At 38.4% G+C, this 22,948-nt stretch overlaps 1 protein-coding gene across 2 annotated transcripts in view; it reads right to left on the minus strand.

Moving 5' to 3' along the window:
* Positions 1-1,552: 1,552 nt before the first annotated feature.
* The window catches only part of cntn6 (contactin 6), a 130,072-nt gene continuing 108,676 nt past the window's right edge, over positions 1,553-22,948 (minus strand). For both annotated transcript variants that reach the window (XM_084927528.1, XM_084927529.1), the window contains exons 21-24: positions 14,081-14,261; positions 9,769-9,881; positions 8,237-8,405; positions 1,553-4,618 (exon numbers count right to left, since the gene is read on the minus strand). In XM_084927528.1, coding sequence (XP_084783654.1) covers positions 4,539-4,618; positions 8,237-8,405; positions 9,769-9,881; positions 14,081-14,261 — 543 coding nt within the window. In that variant the 3' untranslated portion in view covers positions 1,553-4,538. The remainder of the gene's footprint in view (positions 4,619-8,236; positions 8,406-9,768; positions 9,882-14,080; positions 14,262-22,948) is intronic.

Genomic DNA, 22,948 nt, shown 5'->3' on the forward strand with positions numbered 1-22,948 from the left:
ACAGCAGACTGCATTGTCCAATAATAAGGACCAAGTGTTGTGTTGTTTCTTTTTGCCATTTTCTCTTTCTGCATTCTCTTTACCCAAATATTTCGAGGCAGATGGCCGCACTCCCTGGTTCTGCTGGTGGTTTATTTGTTAAAAGGGACATCTTTCTACCACCATGTACCAGTGTGAAGGGCTCTGAGATAAGTTTTTGGTGATGCTTAAGCAAAATAAATAAATAAATACATTAATTAATTAATTCCACCGATTCATTTTGTTGTCTGGGTCTGGATGACAGTTTAACAGTCTAGGACATCCATACATCCTTGCCACTTCCTCCAGGTCTTCTTGAGGTGAGTGGTTCCGAAGACATGATCGTGCCTGGGTCTGCCCCGGGGTCAGTTAGACATGCCTGAAATAGCTCATCTAGGTGGTGTCACGGTCAGGTATCCAAACTATCACGGATTACTCTTGTTGACGTGGAGGTACAGTGACTCTATTTCGAGCATCTGAAAAATGAGTGAGCACCTCAATCTATCCCTAAAGTTAACCTTACTATTATTCTTATTTACTACCTTTAAATAAGAGGTTTGATTTCTTTAAAGATTTTTATGGCGAAGGTTTTCACAGATTTCACAAATCTGTGAAAACCACAGATCTTTTGCTGTCTGTTGCAAATCTATTGCAATCTACATAAATTCACATGAACTATTTACGTTCACAATCCAGCCAGAGTCTCATAGGTTTGAAAGACAAAAATCAAAAATTCTTTCACAAATAGTAAAGTAGTTACTGCAGCAACTACTTGTAACTGTAACTGTATTGACAATGTAACTGCAGAATGACATAGATTCTTTGTAACCTTGCTTTGATATAAAAATATAATCAAACTACCAGTTCAGTCAAGTAATTTTTGACTGCAAGATTGCAGCATGTTCGCCAACTCTCTGCACTTACAAGTCAGATAACAGCTATCTGCAGACCTTTGCCAATCTGACTGAGCCATTGTTTGCAGACAGGTTGCCTCTCATCAGGTGACCTGCAATTGCCTTGGAGAAGATGGCCACTGAAACTACTTCCAATCTGTTGCAGAATGCAAAAAAAGTTGAACGCAATCATCAGTTTTTCCTACTCTCAAGGAGGCCCATCATTGGTGTTTTACTCTAGAGTGACTGAGCCATTAATGAACCAAAAGGAATCTGCAAAAGAGAAGACAACAAGCAAAAAAAACATCAAACCTCATATAATTTTTTTGTGCCTGTTTCATAAACCTTTCATCCCACTGTGCAGTGGAAAGAAAGTTCTAGTCATCTGATGGAGGTATAGCATGAAAATCTCTCGAGAGTCTTTAGGTAATTTTTCCTTGGTCCCAAGGGAACACTCTAGCTACATCTCTTTACCTTTATTTCTCTGCAGCCCTACAGCATAAGCAGCTTGCACTAAACTTACTTAATTGCTGTGATTCTCCACTTTACTCTCTGTAGTACAGCCAGAATCTCCTGAGACCAGTTTTGTAAAGAATAAAGTCACTTAGTAAGGTGTATGACTCAAACAAGAGAGAAAACACTTCAGATGATTAAAGGGTTTCAATGTGAAACTTTTATTGAGCCTTTTTGTCATCTCACAGAGATAATAATATATTAATACAATGGTATTACATTGCTGAATGAAGAAATCGTAGATTCGGTTAAAGACAAAGTATGATCATAAATTTAAGAGCAGGGATTTTGTTTCTTAAATATCAATTTGGGACATCATAATGGGATATTCCAGCCACAATAGTGAGAATAAATAAAGGGAGTCTCATGTAAGATGCACTTATTTAAAATTATATCCAGAAAAATAGTGAATACATAGAGAACAAAATGTGATGTTATATAGTGAATAATCCTAAATAAAAAGAATAGTGTTCACAAAAAAACATGGGAGACGCACCATTTTACACTCTTACCTAAACTTTACAGCACACCATACACAAGCTAGCCATATATCATACATAATTTAGGAGTCTATGAAAGACATTAAAATACATAATAGTAAATAAAAGTGAAACTTAAAACATGACAAACAAACTCAATTTTCTACTATTTTCAGCTATTTAGTATGATCAAAATGGAAATATTTCTCCCAGGTATTCAATAGAATCCTTTTTTTTTTTAATTATTTTTTTTATCTGTATTTAAAAAAGCTCTAGTCCTGATGTAATGCAATTATGTCAAATGTTCTTTTTTTCAGTGTTTATAATTTCAATTTGGGATGTATAACAGATGTTTATGTGACCGCTCTTCCTTTTTAATAAACTCTACATACAATCACATCAAGTGCAAAATACATTTCATGAAATGCGTTTGACACAAATAAAACTTTACAAATCTAATAAATGACATTCTACATTGTATCTTCAATATGTCTGCCCTTTTACAAAATAATTACAATCAACGTGTTTTAGACGGGTTCACAATAAGTTTAAAGAGCATTAATTTAATAAGGCAAAGCAGATCTTACAACCTACACACCAGGTTAACTGGTTAACTTTTTTTCCACTACACAACCTCTTTAAGCAGCAAATCCAAGTATTTCTTTACATATATTTAAAAAGAATCATGTGCATTTTGTCGCTTAACATCAACACAGGAAACATTTATGGTCAGTTCAAGCTGAAACATGGACCGGGGAGGCAGCAGTATGACACATGTTTAACTGAAGAATCTGTACAGTTACAACCCCCCCCAAAAAACCAACACGATTAAAAGCAATGACCGGTACAGAGTGCAACAGGAATTATCTTCAACAGTCCAACTGCTGTACAGATGAGCAAATAACTGGCCTCTCTTTTCTGCTAAATACCCCCTTTTTGGGTCACATTAGCCATTATCTGGTGTAATGTAATTATGTCTGTGTGTGTGTCTAACAGTCAGGCAGAGCTTCTGCTTACAGAGCAGCGTTTCTCACAGTGGACACTTTCATTTGTCATAGTGGGAAAAGGCCCAGCTGGTAATTATTAACAGTAACAATGACTCTGTTCCACTCAGGTGTGTAAGCAAACAATGCCGCTGAGGCGCTGTTGCACAATAGCAAGCCTAACTTGAACTAGAACACAGCCAGTGGATGAAATGCAGTTGTTATAAAAGTGAGCTGTTACATTTATCAAACGTGCCCAGGTGTAGTGCTTAATTTCCCAAAGCAGGGGAATAAAAACAAAAAGAAAAAAACTGCTAGATTTTTATGACTTTTATTAGAGAATCCAAACTGGTAGATTTCAAGAATATATATATATACACACACACATATATATATATATATATATATATATATATATATATATATATATGTTGTTGTTGTTTTTTTTACATATGTGAAAACAGGTGCACAAAGCCTTTTGTGGCTCCAGAGCGAGCTGTACTAAATCTTATAAACAGTTTCAAGTGAAGCTGGGTATCAAGCTAGAAAGAATTGAGTCTACTCGATCTCTGGAGCCTGCCTCTCGTCTGCGTGCGCCTAGCAACTCAAGGCTACAACAGCATAACCCACAAGAATCACTCAGAGAATGTTTGGTGTTCAAAGTGCATTGTGGGTAATGCACTCAGCAGCTGAGTGGGGAAAAAAAGGACGCTGGGCATCATTCACTTATGTGTGTAGAAACATTTTTGCCCATCCCACAAAATAAATGCACATGCCAAATAACTGTCAAATTCAATATCAGTAAATCAGAATCTAAATCAAAAGATCTTGTTTGCTGTTTGCTGTGCACATGTTTACCTTGGGGTGGTTCATGCAGAAAGAGGAGACACCTGCACCATTAAAGCAAACAAGCAGGAGAAATTCTAACTGAAGAATCTGAAAGAATAGATAACAGTATAGAATAGTATATTAAAAAAAAGGTTAATATTAGTGTTAATTTTGATGTACTTTCTTTAAATGTCCTTACCATCAGGTATTTAAATGCATAGGCATTTTTATTTGGAGATATACTGAAAATGCTGATCAATGAAACACACATACCAATGACTTGTATTATTGTTGCTTGTTACTTTGACTTACTGATGTGGACACCGACACCGTGTACCTGTAGCTGACTTTTTGGATGAACCTATAGCACTACTATATTTGTGCATGCTTAAAAACAACACTTAACAAAGTAAATAAAGGAAAGTGAATGACTGTTTTATCTGTTCTTAGAAGCTAGGGCAAAAAAAAGTGGAAATGTAGAGTCGAATGGGGAAACTGGGACACGGACCTGCCCTGTTCAATTCTCAGTGCACGATAAGAAACTCATCTTCCCATGTTTATCAAATGCATGCATCCTGGAGGGTTGCAGTGGTCCTGAAAATTGCCAGATGAAAATGTTTTGTAATTGTGCTGTTGCCTGTGAGTAGCGGTCCGGCCACGGATTCTGTGGGGCATTTGACAACCTGTCAGAATGGTTTCATCATTCAGCTTTGGAAAATTTCTACTTCCGCTGCTTATTCCATAAATCTGATGGAATAAGATAAAAGACAATCTTACACTGTTTTCATTCTTTTGTCTAGAGCTGATTATAAAGGCATTAGAAGCTACAAAATGAACATAGAAAATATCACGAGGGAGGGAAAATGAATTGAAACTGGAAACACAAATCCTTTTGAGTTGAGACCTATAAAGAAAAGAACACAAAGTATAATGTTAGCAAAGAGATTCAAGACATAACTTCTGTGTCTTTTTTGAGTTTTGGAGTTTAGATATGGAAAAATTACAGCACTGAATAGAGGAGAAGTGTTTACATTATGATGTATGTTTAGCTTCTTAACACATTCGTTGTTTGGTTCACAGTGTTTCTAGCGTGTCCTGATCAGTCAAAGTGCCGTTTTTTGTTTCCTAAAATTTCAGAACTTCTATATTAACATGCAAAAAGCTGATGTTGTTTATCTCTCTTAATCTTTCGACTTAAAGATGTCAAACTGTGTCTGTTCTTTGAATGACTGAGGTTTAGTAACAATGAAAATAGACAGTTGTGTGTTGCACATTTCTAAATGATTAAGCTTATTATAAAAGCTCTGCTACGTTTACATGGAACTGCTGATCGATCACAGTCCGCAGTCGCCAGCATCACTACGGGGGCAAATTTCACTGGTTGACTGGCCAGGTTGCACCCATAGGTGTGTGTGGCTGCACTTAGCACAGGTTTTCCTTTCACAGCTGAGAGGTTCGCTAGATAAGGATTTGGGGCAAAATACTGCATTGTTTTTTTTTTTTTGCAGTTTGTACATCAGAAACTGATCAATAAATTATAGTTTCTATACATAGCTTTGAGAGGTATTTGCAGAGAGTGAAGTTAAGATAAACTGAGAATACTGGAAAGTCTAACTGGTGCAAAAGTTTTGCAAAACATCAAAGCAGTTGTAAAGTGCATGCATGTAGAAATCTGAGTGGTGAAAATTTGCTGAAGTCCAGAATATAACAGAGAGGCATTCTTAAAAGCACTTAAAAGTGATTGTGAATGGCATTTCTCCTTATATATTCAGAGGCTTTTTTTTTGGTTCTCCATCACCCAGCTCATGATAGTCTTGTGAACTTAAGAAACAAGGCAACTGGACTTCTTTAGGTTTTTGAAGAGATTTTGCTCCTCATCCAAGAGGCTTTCTGAGTTATAGAACTACTGGTGGAGAGTCCAAGGTAATAAACCCCTACTGGGGCTGTCCCCCTTGAAGTGGTCCTGAGGGTTGTTAACCCACTATTGATCATATGAGTCATTAAATGAGCCAAGAAAAAAAAAGCCACGGATCATTCCTGTCACTGGGGCCGACAGGTGAAACCTTAGCGAGACTTTGCCCCACCCCATCATTATATGAGTTATTGAGGTTACCAGAAGCAAAGTATGAATGGAGGTTGAAACACCTGTGAAGGGATCTCAAGATAGGTGGCTGATCAGTGTCATAAACCAACACCTCTGTTCAACAGTGGACATTCATAGTGGGCATAGATGACCTGCTTTCCTTCTCTCAAACCATCTGTCTTCTTTGCTAGTGTTCACATCCACACCAATGTGAACACTGGCATCCTCAAAAGAGTATTCGTTCTCCTTTAAATGCAGGTGTACGGCTGGATCTTGTGCTGCTCAGGTGGCTCTCCTATGCTGTACCAAGTGTTTGTGGAGTGGCTGTTTGGTTTCTCCGACGTCTGAGCACTCCTCACTGCATATGCTGTGTTGTTCAACCAGTGTTTGGTGTTTTCTCCTTGGAATGAACCAGGAAGTTCAGTTGCCTTCTTTTCAACCTCTCAAGAGGATAACTTAAGAGGATCTTTCTCAGCCAAAAAAATAATTTGTTAACTGTTTTAAAGTAACGATAATCATTTGCTTTATTTTTGAGAGTAAGATGAAATATGTGTATCATTACCTTTAGAGGGACTGGTTGTATTTTTGATCTTTGTACAGTAAGGCTACCTGTTTTTATTTCTCGTATTCACTGTGCTGATCTAAGCTAAATAACGTTTGACTGCAGCTCTGTAGACGCTGCACAGATAACACTCTGATATTGTGTTTCTCCAGCTTCTCTGGGGAAAAAAATGAATGAAGCACCTCTTCACTTTAGAATTTAAATGGCTATAGCTTTCCTGGCACAGGCTATCTCGTAGCTTCCTTTGCACTTATGCACTGCTGTACCTCTTTTAAACTGTACTCTTCATTTAGAGTTTTTGCACTTATCGTATTAAATTCCATGAAACCTTATCCATATAATGTTAAATATGCCAATGGGTGTTTTTTGAGCTATATTGTAACCTTGAATTTTATTTTGAGTCACTTTGTTTTTAGGAAAATGGACAAAGACAAAATCTGCTTTAGTTGAGAAATTGTCATAACAGAATAGTTGTTTAATTAGGTTTCCTGCTGATGATTTACACAGAAAGAAGCAGAGACACGAGTCAGAGTGACTGACAACTGAAGATCAGAAGCTGCAGATACTCCCGACAGGCAAGATGTTTAATTTCAGATTTTAATTTTACCTGCCTAGCTTACCTACTCTGATAACACATTTAGTTTTTTTTCCCCTTAACCCATCTCTTTAGATTTACATGGAAAACATTTGATTTTTATTTAAAGAACACCCATTTAGTTGAATCAGACATCTACAAATGTAAAAAGGTCAACATATATATGTGTGTGTGTGTGTGTGCATTTGCTGAACTATATAATAAATAAAAGGTTAAATAAAGTCATAATTATTTCTGGCAAAGTCAGCTTGTTTACATTTCTCCTCGTCTGTTTCCCAGGTAACGCCAATGCTTAGCCCAGTGATCAGCTACACCCATCAGCTACACCTAAACAGAGACTGTGCTTTATGTTTTCATGATTCATCTGAAAAAGATGAAAACATGCTTCATATTTTCTCTTGTTGGCATTGATTGAGAGACAGCTGTGTTTTAAAAGATGGCTTTTATAGCTCTTTCTACAGTTTGTCTTACATTTATGTTTCCACTCACTCTAAAGACAGAAATGTGAAACTGAAAGAGGATATGTTTGATCTACATGTCTTTGCTAATTGCAGGTAATATTCCAAATTGCAAAATTAGTTAGAACAAAACAGATTACATGATTATAATCACTAACACATTTATTTTGACCATTAAACAGATCTAAGCTTCAGCCTTTTAAACTCTTTATTTTGTCTGAAGCAGGAAATCAAAGCAGTACGTCAGCTTTACCTGATTACATTCTGGGGTCTTAATCGTGCCAGAGTCTACTAGTTGATATTTTCATTGAGACTACATAATACAGTGTGATTGTACATCAGCTCCAGCGCTCCAGAAACTGGCAGATAAAGTTGAATTGTTTAACAATGTGATCACACCACAGCTGCCAACAGTTTTTAGACCAAATGAGATGTTTAATATCACAAATAAAGTGCTGTTTACCCTATCAATGGAGATCTATCACACCATCAACTACTCATCATTGTCAGTATATTTGCCAAAATGTTGAGCTACGGTAAGTAGCTCTGAAAAAACAAAACAAAAAAAGCCCCAAGAGCTAAAAAGCCCAACGTTCTTGGGTGAGATATCTGTGTACATTTTGTGTCTCTTCCTCTTGGTTGCATGGCACAGTCTAATTACAATTTATATGTGTATTCTGAAAGCCTTGTTCAAGCTACAGTAAAGCTGATAAACAACATCAGTCACACAGGGGATTAGTTACACACGGTGCACCCATCCCACTGCTTCTCTGCCTAATTCTCTGCTCCAATCATTTGCATGCTGTGGAGTGTATGGAACTTACTGGACATCTTTGGTATGCGGATGGGACCGCTGCTGGTGCCATCGCCCCCTTCGGTCAGAGCTTTGATCTCAATGAGGTAGTCCTCTCCAGAGGGGATTTTCAGTTCCAAGCTGGTCTTATTGGTTTCCAGTACAGTGGTCCTGTCATGCCAGTTCTGGCGATACACAACCTGGAGGACAAAATGCAATTCTTTAGTCATAACAGTGAGATATTAAACTTTTTTTACTCCTCAACAGAAAAATTTGTAACTTCATTCAACGTATCAAACTAGTGTGTAAAAACACACATTGCAAATCCAAGAGCGGCGCATGATACTGTTGCTTCATCTTGGTTATACAATCCTATCTCTAGGAGGTAATGAATTCAAAATGCCACACGGCATGACAGGGATGATTTGGCTCGATGACTCAGGGACTTGAGAACAGAACCTCAGACATCATTTTTGCATATTTACTTGTGTAGCTTCACCATCATTAAAACGCAGCAGAACGTTTTATTTAGTCCTCCGAAAGAAACACAGTGCAGAGAGCCAAACTGCAAATTTAGTTAAAAAAAGAAAAATATGCAAGGAATATTGACAGTATTGTCTTTGTGAAATCTTTACTCGAGTCGTGTCTGCAAAAGAGCCGGCTAAAGACTATGTACGATGTATGTGCATCAGGTAAAATAAGTATTGAACAAGTCACCAGTTTTCTAAGTAAAAATGTTTCTAAAGGTGCTACTGACATGACAAGCTCATTAGATGACGATGATAACCCATTCAATCCACACATGCAAACTCCTCTGTCTGAAATCATGCGAGCAGCATCTGGTCATGACTGCTATATGGTGAAATGATGTTCTTTCTGCTTCCACATTAATACCCCGACAGTGCTCACTGCAACCTGCAGTAGCTTAGAGTTCTTCTGTAACCAATGCCCTCAATACGTTTTGCAACAATAAGGCTGCATAGGTCTGAGAGGGAAGGACGGTAAGCACAGGACCCACTGGAGGATATCAGGCCCTCAACCCACTTTCATAAGGTCTCTGATTGTTTGGAGGTCATTGTGTAGGCCACCCTTGTAAAAGGAGATACCAATGATAGTGATGGGTTAAGGACCTTCTATGGCCCTGCTCTAACTACCTGTCTCCTTGAGACTGTGCCAAGAGAACTAGCAATAGCACATAATGATGTACCATCCTAGAGGTAGAGGAGTTGGACTACCTGTGTGTGTGTCTTGTATGTATATATATATAAATCACAAACAGTGTGCTTTTCCACACAAAGTATGCAAAGTGGATCAAATATGATTCATCGTTTTACTGCTTGGAAAAACTTCATTCCTTTTGCGGCATGACGCCTTTCATTTTATCACCTGGAACAGATCTTTTAATTTTGAAAGGCCAGACAGGGCCAATCCATAATGTAACACTGGAGTGCTGAGGTCTATCTTTCCGCTGCAATGAGAAAGCCATTTATTGAGATGACAGCTGCTGAGGCTCTATTTGTTTCCCCAGTTCTGGACTTTCTGCTGTTATTCTGACAAACTCACCTTGTATCCTGTCACCTCGGACTCATTCTCCATCGCTTTGACATGTTCCCAATTTAGAAAGATCTTAGAGTTGGTCAGTTTCCATTCAATACTCCCTGGAGGGTGACTTGGTGCTGCAAGACATGTAATTACACAGACAGAAGATTTACAGATGAATGCGTGTCAGTGATCGTATTCTCTAAGCTAGTCTGCACGTAGCCCATTATGAATTTTACATCATATAGTCGTCAACCTTAAAGAGCACACCGGAGAAAAATGAAGGTGCATGACTTTTGACTATCCACAGGAAATCAAACTACTTGATTAGAAATAAACACGGTGTAGGAAATCATTTGCAGTCTCATGTGCAGTCCTGTGTCCTAATATAGATGGCAAACTGTATAAGGATACTGATTATGCAGATTGGCTCTTTTCAGAATCTTATATGCAATGTAGGTGGATCATAATTAGTGATAATTACTGATTTATGAAGGCAGAAATGGTGCAGAGTGCAAAGTACAATTTCATTTGTTTCCTATGTTCGGTTTTGCATTGTGAGTTTTGAAATATTTATTTTTCCTATCTATTATGTTAATAGTTACTATTGTTACTTAGATTTACAGTTATTTTATTTTATTGGGTTTATTTTGGTTTCATTTTATTATTTTTTTTATATTTTGCTCACCTCATTTAAACAATTTACATGTCATATATCATATTTGTTGTGTTTAACCCTAAACCTGTGGCTGCTGTATTTTGACTGTCACCTAAGCAGAGTGAAATAAATCTAAGTTGAAGTGGTGAGTTGCCTTCACACCTAAACAGAAACATTGATGTAGTCAGAGGTTAAAGTGGGATTTGGCAGGTAGAGGAACTCTAATATCAGTTGCAGTGGCTCAGCATGGGGAAAAGAAGAAGAACTAGTTTCTATTGAGAGCTCCAGTAGATTTTCTTTGTATACCAGCTGTGATCAGCTGACCTGCTACTGCTGCTCTGAGGTTTACTGGTCTTTGTGGATTTGCACAGCTGAATTGAACAGGATGTAGCTCAGTATTTCACAGCTATCTTGGCTGATTTCAGTTCTCTACACTGACAGTATACTGCATATAATGTTTTTATACTAGACAGTGGAAAGTTTGTGTAAAGGTGGAATACACTGCAGTATTATAGGCATTATCAGATTAAATTCTGATTCATCTACACTTTATGCAACCTAACAGTGACCATGAACACCACAGCTTTATTATACATTCACCACGGTACAGAAAGCGAACCTGTTTCACAACAAAATAAATAAAAAAAACTTCACATCATACAGATCCAATATCTGATGTAATAAACAAGGACATTAAATGTAAGCTTTAAATCTGCAGTTTATCAAATGCCTCTGAGTAGTCCTTACCTTTAAATCTAACCTCTCTTCTTCCTTTCTTTCCTCATCTCTCAGTAAAGTCACCGCACAGTCTTTTCTCTCCCTGTGAAATATAGCTGCTGTACCTTTAGCTAGCAGAAACTGTGCGGCAGACTGCATACAACCAGTTTGTGTGTTTGCTGTTATTTGTTGAGCTGATAGGAACGTTGCATTTGAAATTACCTGCCACATTAAAAAACATTGTTCCCCTCAGGATTATCTTTTGTATCATTGTTCTCTTTATTTAGGCTCAAATTGATTCGATGTTTGAAGGCGCACAAAGCTGGGAAATAAGAACCTTATTTAAATGCGTTAAAGCTAAAGTAAGGAGGCTCTTTAGAAAATGTAAGCAGTAGAAAGTACAGATGTTTGTGTAAATATGTTCAAAGATAAAGTAAAAAGTTGTCAGTAACCTTACTTTGTTACTTCTCACCTCTGACCAAGGCTATTTTAGCAAAGAGTTAGCTTTTCACCTTTTCCGTCTGCACACACTTGTTTAATCAGTATGTCCACCACACTATTCTTACCAACATGGTCTCATTCTGGGGCATCACATGATGCCATTCTGTCAGATGCCACCTGCGTCACCCTTGATATACGCCATGAGATAACAGCCTTACAAATCCCTGAAAAGTCAGTATAAGAACATAGAAGAGATGCTGATAGTCAAGAGCCCAATGTGTCCAAACTGTTACATGTTTGAAGTTAAAACAGGTGTGACTGTAAAGGAGCTGAAAGATCCATTCTGAGTGTGCTTTTAATAAAAGCAGTCATGGAGAAAATGTACAATTTCCCTGTGGTACAAAAGTGTATTATAAAGTGTGGAGGATGTAATAGATTAAAGCTTCAGTTGTTCCATAATCAAATGAAGTTTTTACGACTGATAAACACATTTCATGTTTGTCTATATTTAAGGGATAATAAGAAAGGACGGGCTTTTGAAATTAAGAAGCTCGAACCCGAAGATACTTTGAAGCTGAGCCTTTTATTGTCTTCAAAGACATGTTTGAATAGAAACCTGCACCGAATAGGGGCCTGCTCATCAGGTTATCTTTTAATGAACTACACTAACAGGAGGTCTTGTGGACACATTGATATTGCATTATTGAAAGAATCGGCCCAATCTTACAGCCTGTAGTGATTTCTAATTTATTAACAGCTCTCTTTTGTTTTCACACAGCTATCACACAGGAAACGAGTTTAGCAAAATTCTTAATTCTTTCATTTAGGTTTTTAGCTTAGTTTAATAGACAAAGGTACAAAACTTTTGACTTTATAATCAGAAAAAAAGTAACTTGTAAATTGGTGTTTGTGAAAAAGAAAATCAAAGAGTGTAAGAGAGGCAGCTGTGATGTAGGTGTATGTGTGAATGTTACCCTGAGGTGAGAAACAGCTGGAATAGCTGGAGGCTTCAGTAGTCTGGTAATTAACTGTAGGGGTGTTACAATAGAAATGTGACAGTATAGACGGCTTTCTTCCTGAAAAGATGGATTTGCTGCACAACTATTTGGGAGAATATGACTGGATGGGTATGAGTGAGTAAACAAGTACCACTTAAAATCAATATTATATGAAAATAAATCACTAGCTTTAGTAATATTCTGCAGAAATTAAATATTTAGGATAAATAACTATATGATATACTTCTTGACCCCCAAATTAATTGGAATTTACTTTAAATCATAATAAAAGTTTAAATTCTTGAAACGAATGCATCCTAGGACCTGGCGTCCACATATGTGGACATCACATTTTTGGTTATTTAGACAAAAATACTCAATTTTGCTCTACAAGGGCCTGATATCCACTTATGAGGACATTATACTGCTACTGTTCTATCAAAATTTTAAACGAATATCCTCATATGTGGCTCTTATTTTTCTTAAAAAACAAAAATAAGGTAAAAAAAAAAAATCTGGTAATTCTTTGTTTTTACATTCATCGGGCCCCAATTAGCCAAAATATCAAAGAGAAATTAAAAATGCATGCTGTGGAAGAGTTCGGGTCTTAGGAGGTTAAATACATTTTGATTGTAGGGTTTAGGTTTATAAAAGAGGTATTCAAAAGCCCCTTATGGTAAAAAGCAGATATAATATATTAGACATAATATAATATTGGGAAGATCTCCAGCTGGTCTCAATGAAGTTGATAATATATTTTATGAATCTTAAAAAGTATTCAAAAAGATAACAAAAGTGTGTGCGAAAACGAATCACCCGATTTAAATAAATGGAAATGTATAAGAATACAATTATAGGAAAAAACAATACATGCAAATCAATGAATATGGAGGATGTATTTGAAATCAACAAGAAAAGCGCTGTGTTAATGAATCTTGAAGCAAATGATTGTAATGAACTGCTAAATATGTTTTCCTCAATTTCTATGATGAACCACAAACCCTTAAATTTATATTCACAAATCTGACTGTGTATTTAATGATTATTAGGATTTTTTCCATATATTATTGCAAACTCTGATGGTAAATATTATAATTAATGATTGTAAACATTGTGATTTGACATCAATCTGATGCACTCATCAGAATAATTTTTTTGTTTCATGGAACAGGTAAAAAGCATGAAGTTTAAGTATAAATACAGTACTTGCTTATATTTAAACATATTTATTTCAATATGGCCCCTAACAGCATGCTGAAATACTATCCTAACATGATCTCAGTTTTAATATTCCTGCTATTAGAAGGATAATAATAGTGATATTATTGGTGTGAGTAATTACCTCAGTCTCAGCTGTTACTGTGTAAGACAGTATTATCATCATTGGGCACATATCGAGTATGTCATATCTAAACTCCATTAAACAGACTCAAACGTATTTTTTTTTTAAAAGAAAGACCCTCGAGTCAACATGAAAAAAGCGGTTAAAGTAAATAGATCCCAGTTTTGTGTGTGGACTCACGTGGTTTCTTGGTGGTGATATTAAAAGGTGGGCTGCAGGGTCCAAGTCCAGCACTGTTCTGGGCTCTGACTGAGATCAGATAAAGTGTGCTGCCCTTCAAGCTGGAGAGCAGAGCTGTGCAGTTGATAACCCTCACTCTGTCTGCTTCACTCTGCTCCAATCCTTCCTCCCAGAAGAGAACCTGGACCAAAGAGACATGAGTTACCACAGACCTCTGAGCATAGTGCCTACCTTTTCATTTTTTCCTTTTAAACTGTCAAGGTAGCTTCCACCCTGACTGGCCATTAAGATAGTCACATCATGATTATGAAGTAAAACATCCCGCACAATGTCATTTCAGAGTGCATATGCTGTAGATTCAAAGTGCATATGTATGTTTAAGCAGTACCAGCAGACATATAGTACAAAGGAACAGACCTATGGATAAGATACAGATATCAGGTTTAAAGGAGCATCACTTTAGTGCTTCCACTTTATCGACTTAGCTATTGTAAGTCTCCGATCAGTCCAACACGTATTTTCAAACTACCAAATGATACTGTATCAGACAATCAGCAATATCACAAGCAGCAGTGAGAGTGAACAGTACCAGAGCTTGTCAGAATCTGTATTCACTGAGAGACTGTTTATGACCCAAACACAAGACAGGGAAATGTCAAACAGATGGTCTGAATGTAGGTACTTATTTAACTGAGTGCACACACGGTTTTTTAGGATCTTGCTTGGGAGAGGCAGATTAGCAATAGGGCCTGGAGTTGCTGATAACAGATGCATCCAGGGTGTTTTCTCCAACTGAATTTTAATTATAGAAGTATTTTCAGACACTTGGGAAAAATCTCTGAAATACCTGAGCACAAGAAGTTCACAGTTCTTATAGCACCTCTGCAAAGAATCTAAACACTCACTCAAAGAGGGATCGAAGAAGGCTTAAGCTGTCTTGCTGAATCTTATGCTGTCTAATAGAGACAGTGACAGTGAAATATGTCATACCTGCAACACAAATTGTGGTTGTGTGTGGTAAACATGAACAGTAAGTGCTGCTGATTTTACATTATATTATACATCCCAATACTAGATAACCAAGCAGGACAGGTGCTGTTTGAAAAGGAAAGAGCTGTAACTACAAATTAGGACGCTGTACATCTTTCCTTTTCTTAGTATGAAGTTAATTCATAAAAAGTGTCACATTGCATACGTGTGGAAATATCCATCCATCCATCCACTGGAGCGCTAGTAGTGACACAGCAAATTTTTGGGAGTGGGGTGGGGGGTGTCACTGCATTGATGCAATGCATTTCTATTGATGGCCTCACAATATTCTACTGATTTTGCAGTAAAAAAAAAAAAAAAAATCTAACAATGTGCCAAAATACAATGTCTATACTTTATATTATAAAGGTTTAAGATTAATGCAGCCGCTTGGTCTGAAAAGTGAAACCAATATGGAAGTGCCTGCATTCTTTCTATTGGCCTGTGGGGGGCGACTCCGCTGGATGCAGAAGTAGATTGCTTGTATAATTATTTACATCATCAAAAATCTTCCTGATGAATTTATGGTTTAAAATATCTAGATATATTACCATTATGGGTAATTCTACTAACTGTATATTAGTATATTTAAGCTTTGTAAAAGTGTGCGGTTTGTCATTTGTGGGTTTTGTTTTTCTTTAACAAATAACAGATGGACTGTAAAACTTTTTATGGTGCAACACCGGGCGATTTGACCTGTGGGATCATGCCTATTTGGACACAAAGAAATGTACTATGCCCATTACTTATTCATGCGTACAGTCAGCATATAGGAGGTGCTGATCCTTCTGTCAAGCTGATGCTGGTACACATTTACAAGATCTCTTCCAGGTCAAGGTGATGGGAGCTTGGATATATCTTTGCCCTATACATCTCTCTTACAGACTGCTGACTTGTCTGTGAGACAGACTGTGCCCCATTGAACAAGAAACAAATGTTTCTTCAAAGGTTTTTCTTGCACTTGACCACAACTTGAAGCAAATAAACATCCCAGTATCTAAAGCTGAGCAACCGTCATCCTCCTCTCAACCACGAGCTGCTTCAGAAGGAGCAGTACATCCCAAGAGCCTCACAACCACTACACTTCAGTGTGAGAGGCTGAAGTTGTGCTACCTCTGCTGGAAATATATGTTCTTTGGCTTGAATGCAGACCAACAGTGCTTTGATAAGAATTGATAAGAATTTAGCTATTCTGATTCCGTTACCAATGTCACTTATCGATTCTCATTGGGTTCTGTTTCTGTATATTGGAGGTATTTCAGTGTTGGCGTCATTACTCCAAAAAAGTAATTATTACACAGAAATCTTTTCTTAAAAGTAATCCAGTATGTTACTTAATTAAAGAAAGTAATTTGTTATACTAATTGTTACATTACTTTAATGTTACTCTGTAAAATGACCTGAAAGGCACTGTCTCATAATTACCATTAAACAGTATGGCTGCAGTCCCACACACCCTGATGAGGACACACATATGATCTCTCTGTTAGTATTACACCACGGCTCTCTTAGTAGAACAAAAAGCTGACGTCACAAAGCAAAAAGAAAACGAGCACAAACTGCTCAGCCTGACTGCTCATCAGTTTGTTACCTGCTTACGTTCAGGTTCTGGCTGCTGGGCTGAGGTCGGCATTCACTCAATTTTAACGTCACCCTGGGTTCTCGGCTAGCTTAGCGTTAGCATGTTGTCTGTGCCGGGTTTTCTGGAAATCCATCCTATCACAACATCCTACCTGTTGTTTCTGCGTATGAGCACAACATGAAATTAAGCGCCAAACCGTCCTACCTTCGTGAATATGAGCTGCAAGCATAGTCAAAGGAGCTTGCAAAGAAAAGCGTCTGGACTGCTTTAAGTTGCTTGAAGACGTTTCACCTCTCATCGGAGAAGCTTCTTCAGTTCTAAGGTCAAATGGTGGGGAGTCCCAGATTTAAACCTGGTGGGAGTATCCCCCCACAGAGGGACAAAAGGACCCCCTGATGATCCTCTAATCGCCTGAGCCAAGGTGTGAAACTGGGTGTGGGTCCCAATCAGCCAGGGTTTCGGGTGAGCTCGTTGTGAAACCTGGCCCCACCTTATCATGCGAATTCCTGAGGTCAGATGGCCCAGGATGTGAGTGGGCGTTAAGGCGTCTGGGGAGGGAACTCAAAACTGGATTATAGATGGCAGAGAGTTGGTGTCGTAAACCACCGCCTCTGTTCAAAGATGGTCGCTCACAGTGGACATAGATGGCTTCTTTCACTCCTCTTTCAAACCATCTGTCCTCTCTGTCCAAAATGTGAACATTGGCATCCTCGAAAGAGTGTCCTTTATCCTTAAGATGCAGGTGGACTGCTGAGTCTGGGGGGATACTCCCACTAGGTTTAAATCTGGGACTCCCCACCATTTGACCTTAGAACTGAAGAAGCTTCTTGGATGAGAGGTGAAACGTCTTCAAGCAACTTAAAGAAGTCCAGACGCTTTTCTTTGCAAGCTCCTTTGACTACAATGACCTGGATGACTGAGAACCTTCACAGACAGCTACAAGCATACTTCGACGGGTAAAATTAAGTGGCAAACCGTCCTATCTTTATGAATATGAGCCAGAAGCATACTCTGATAGGTAAAGTTAAATGGCAAACCGTCCTACCTACTTAAAATTTATGCTGGAATTATTGTGTGACAGTAGAAATGTGCATAAACTATGTACAGTAGGACGGTTTGCCAAAGTAGAACCGGTGCTTGCAGAGAGGCAAAGTTGTTACAGCATAATGTTGTTGTTTCGAATGAAGCTCTTAGGTTCTGTGATGATCAATAGCCCCTTATCACAGTTGGCATGTTGACCTTTCACAGTAGGAATGAGCAGGTGCTAATGAACTTAAAGATCTAATATTAAAGTGTAGACACGACAATATGACGGGGATTCAGCATACACAGAGCCCTTTAGCTGAAGCAGCTTCATGGGATTCTGCCATTTATTCACCATGTATTCACTTTTTCATGTATTTACTTTTTCCTTTTGTATGCCATCATAGTTTTAATGATAATGACTATCGTTATTAAAAGCATGTTTTGGCATTTTTCAACTTTTGATTGGCAATCATGGAGTTTGCTGAGTTTTTTTATTTTTTTATTTTAGGAATTTAACATCTAGAGCTGTAATTTGGACACTGTGCACTCAGACGGTGAAGGCGTGACCAAGTGCTCCTGCTATTTTGGTTCATGCGGCTGAAGCAGGGCTGGACAAAAGTTTGGGTGGAATGGAAGATAAATTGAAGGGTGTGATGATGACTCATTACCCTCTCAGTCAGTCACATTTCTGCTCTCGTACCTTTCAAACTGCTGTTCCAATCAGAAAGGCATAGGAAGAAAATGTCGCTTGGGACTGACCTCAAGTGCAAAATGGTGTTGTGTAGAAGTGCAGTTAGGTAAGAAGTGATTGTTCTGAATTTTTGGCATACAAATTTAGAGGTACATTTCCTCATCTTATTTTAATGGTTTCTAAGTATTTCTCTAAAGGGGCACATAGAAACCACTTTTCTTTAGCAAAAAGACTGACTTGAAGTGTAGTTGTCATCCTCTAAGCAGACATATAAGATGGCACTTCACTGAAATCAAAGACACTGCTAACATAAGTAGTATTTGTCACCTAACATACATGGAGGGCTCTTTATGTGTGACAGACTGACAGCTGGTTGTTCCGCTTCAAGACTTGACCATAAAAACACTAGTTTTTAGTTCACTTCTATTGGGGTTTCTCCTTATTAACCTGACTCCTTAGTTCCCCATCAGTACAAACCTTTGATAAAATAACTCTGAGGAAAGTGCTGCATTTTGGCACCATGTACGAACAGGATAATATGAATGTGCAAAGCTCTCCAGCTTCACTCCCCCTCTTCCCTCTTTGGCTGTAAAGAGGAACTTGCTGTGGGAGGAACGGGTATCCTCTTCTGGGAGATTAAAGAGCAACTACAGATGGAGGTTATTTCTGGAATTCCTCCAGAGGACAACAGGTAAAAAGTTTTTAGGCCAATCCAACTATTTTCTGGGACTCTGGAAAAGTAGATGCTTCGCTTAATGTCACTATGGTACTTGCAATAAAGACACTTTCTTTAAAGCCTGTGAATAAAAGACTACCATCATTTAGTTACTGACTGATTTTCAAAGAGCAATGATGTGACTTTTCTTTATATGTACCCAATTCAAAATTTATATTCACAGTGCTTAGTTAAGGAAGTGCATAACTGCCCTGGAGTTTGCAGTAATATAGAAGTAAAGGAGCTCTGATGCTACCCAGCAGGTGTAGGATTCACATAGTGTCTACACATTATAAAACCAGCACATTAGCAGAGAACAAGCTGCAGCTTGCATTCAGTCTCTTGGGACACGTAACAGTGACATGTAATGGAAAAAATTTGACTTGAAGTGTAAAAAATACTAAAAAAACACAGATGAAAGGCCTCCTGTGTAGCAACACAGCTAGACTCAGCCACACTTTGGATGATGCTTTCAAAGCCCGGAGAGTCGGTTCCTGTAATAACACCGCAGACAGGGAGGCTGAAGACACACAAACCAAGCAGATCTCTGTCTGTGCATCTGCACTGCTGATTTAAAGAAAGTGGCTCTAATTTCTAATTTTTGTTAGATAAACATTTTGTTAGGTTCACATAATGACTTGTATGTGACCAGCTAACAAATAGTTGTTATCATTTTGCATATCTCCTCACCTCTTTACAGCTTATTCTTGTCGTTTTACCCACTTTACTTACTGGTTTAACCACACCACCACCAAACGTGTTCACACCAGACGGCAGACACAAATACTCACTAACATGTAACAGTAGTCCAGCATGCAATGGAATGAATTACATGTTGGTGGTAAAGAACAAAACACAGCTAATAAAGAGTGAATCTAGTTAGCACACAACAGCTAATTTATTAGCTCCACCTAGCTAAACATAATGCAATCTATACTATCTAATGTAAATGTTACAATGTCTAGTTTTTGTCTAGTAAAAAAATATTTCAGAGACCTTTTGATATACTTTTGGCTGCTCACTTACTTCAGATGGCACAGTTTTTACACTGGTTGCCCTTCCTGACACAAACCCTACCATTTATCTTGCGCTGGTGACCCCCTGAGTCTGAGTTTGTGTCTCCTCCTGTTGTCAAACTGGGTAATTTTCTCATAGAAGGCAAAGGTATTAACATATATACCATGGGGTCACAAGACTCCTTGATACAAAATGTGCTAAACCCTAAAAAATGTATTCATAGGTGTTTCTCTTATTTAGTCTAGCCTCACTGATTTAAACAGGATGGTTAACAGAAGTTAAACAGAAGTATCTTTTAGGTGTAACATAACTGATTTAAGCAGCACCACAAACTTTAAACAGATTACACGAAGCCCCTCACTGAATTATAAGAGCACCTGAATATTATGACCTTTATCCAGGGGTAATTTCTAGCAACTACAACTGTTGTTTTAGACCACATTAGCTTTAGCACAGTGCTCCTAATACACTGGCAACTGAGTGTGAGTGATAATAATGTGTCAAGTCCAAAAAGATTGCAATTGCAATGTGTGTAAGTGTTGTTGCCCTGAGCATTGAAAGGACATGGCCGACCATGGTCTGACCAGCACCAACCAGTAACTAGGCAGTGGGATGTATCAGTATAATAACAGTAATGTCACTATGACATTAATAGGCCCCTGGTGCAATCCCACTTTAATTCCCAGTAACCTGAAATAAGCAGAACAACCCACTGCCACTCCAAAGCCATAATAATTTAAACCATAAATTTTCCTCTGGAACGCTGTTGTAGCACAGCCAAAATTAGACTCCAGAGGGGTTTGTACCCAAATGTACAGAGTTTAGGTAAGCACTTGATGTTGAAAACAAAAGAAACTTTATCGTCCACATGAAGTCAAACCCTAGAAATGCAGTTGGGAAAAGTGCATGTAGTTTTCAGTCAAATGCATGCACATATTTTTCCACCATCAGCTGCTGTTTTTTTCTCAGTCTAATCAGAAGATTTCTGACCTGACCTGTTACTTCAACCAATCCATGAGTTCCAACTGAGCAGATTTCAGTTGTAACCTTTTATATAGTTCTGAAAGTAAATAACAACACAAACATAAAATAATTCAGTTCCTTAAAGGAAATTCCACTGTGTGATGATCCAAATTATAAGAAGCTGTATTTACTGTATATTATGCAAGCACTAAAGAAAAACAGCACCGACGGGTGTGATGCTGTAGCATCCCTAAACTGTATGCTTGCTGGAGTTGTACCAAGCCTTTAAAATTCAAATGATCCTCTAAAACAGCTTTTGAGAGGCAATTTAAGCCCTAAATTAGATTAATTAGAATATATGTCACAAAATCCCAGTAGACCTCTTTAGGAATGGTTTGTCATTGTGAGACTGAAATATAAATATCTACCCACAGGCTGCTGTTCGGTTTTTCAGATCAAGCTGGCCAAGCCAGCTGACAAAAGCAATGCCAAAAAATGTAGATTTTACAGTTAGATAGTTTAAGATTGTTCTTTTTTATTTTCCTCCAGCTTGCATTCTGGCTTAGGATGGAGCTTCTGTCCGAAGTAGAGGAATTTGAGTATTTTGGTATATTGGTATCACAGGTAAAGTATCGTCTTGATGCATTCTCAATCATCCAGGAAAGTAAATCTCCAAAAAGTTGATTCTGTTCATCTGGACGTAGCGTTTTGTGGGAGAAACGTTTCGTCACTCATCCAAGTGACTTCTTCAGTCTCAGCTGACTGCAGTTTTCCCCAAATCTTATAAACAGTACCTTTGCATAATGACTGAAACCAGCCCACTGAAGGAACAATGGGCTGGGAGGTCAGTTCCTTAATCTTAATTATGCAAATTCTCATGACCATTGATCAACAGCCATTGACCAAAACCCACTGATCAAAGACCACTGATCAATGGCCATGAGTACCACTCACAGAGAGTTGGGGAATGGCTGCAATCACAGCATTGTACGATGGTGACAGATGTACCCTTAGTCCCCCTCCTCGATTCAGAGATGGTCTTTCCCTTTTCACGTAAATGGCCTCCTTGACTCCGCGCTCAAACCAGCGTTCCTCCCCGTCCAGGATGTGTACATCCTCATCCTTGAACACTGGCCTGTAGGTGTAAATAGACTGCAGAGTCCTGGCCTGATGAGGTAGCTCTTCTGTGTTGTGCCATCCACTTCGCCAGAGGTTGTTTGGTTTCCCCGATGCGTAAATCCTGGCAATCCTCCTGGCACTTAACAGCGTACACTATGTTACTCTGTTTGTGTCGGGGGACCCGATCCTTGGGGTGGACCAGTTTTTTGGTGCAGTGTGTTTTGGGGTTTAAAAGCCTGTTTATAAGATTGGGGAAACCTGCAGTCAGCTGAGACTGAAGAAGTCACTTGGATGAGTGACGAAACGTTTCTCCCACAAAACGCTACGTCCAGATGAACAGAATCAACTTCTTGGACACAGAAGTAGTTTGTGAAAGCAATGCTGATCCAAGATCCTATCCTCACCTATGGCTAGGTACTCTGGGTAGTGACTGAAAGAAGGAGAGTGGTTACGAGGGATGGAAATGAGCTCTGAGTAGGATGCCTTATAGGTGCCTCCTAAGTGAGGTGGTTTGGGCATGTCCTACTGGGAGGACGCTCGAGGGCAAACCCAGGACATGCTACAGAGATTACATATGTCAGCTCATTTGCAATTGCCTCAGTGTCCGTCCAAAAGGAGGCTGGGTATCTCTGCTAAGACTGCTTACCCTGCTGCCTGGACCAAGGTAAACGGTAGAAAATGGATGGATGGCGTTTTTTCTGTTGTCTGTGTGTTTTTTTTTTTTTT

The sequence above is a fragment of the Perissodus microlepis genome, chromosome 5, assembly GCF_051167445.1.
Source record: "Perissodus microlepis isolate ML-2025 ecotype Zambia chromosome 5, ASM5116744v1, whole genome shotgun sequence".
Taxonomy (NCBI): Eukaryota; Metazoa; Chordata; class Actinopteri; order Cichliformes; family Cichlidae; genus Perissodus; species Perissodus microlepis.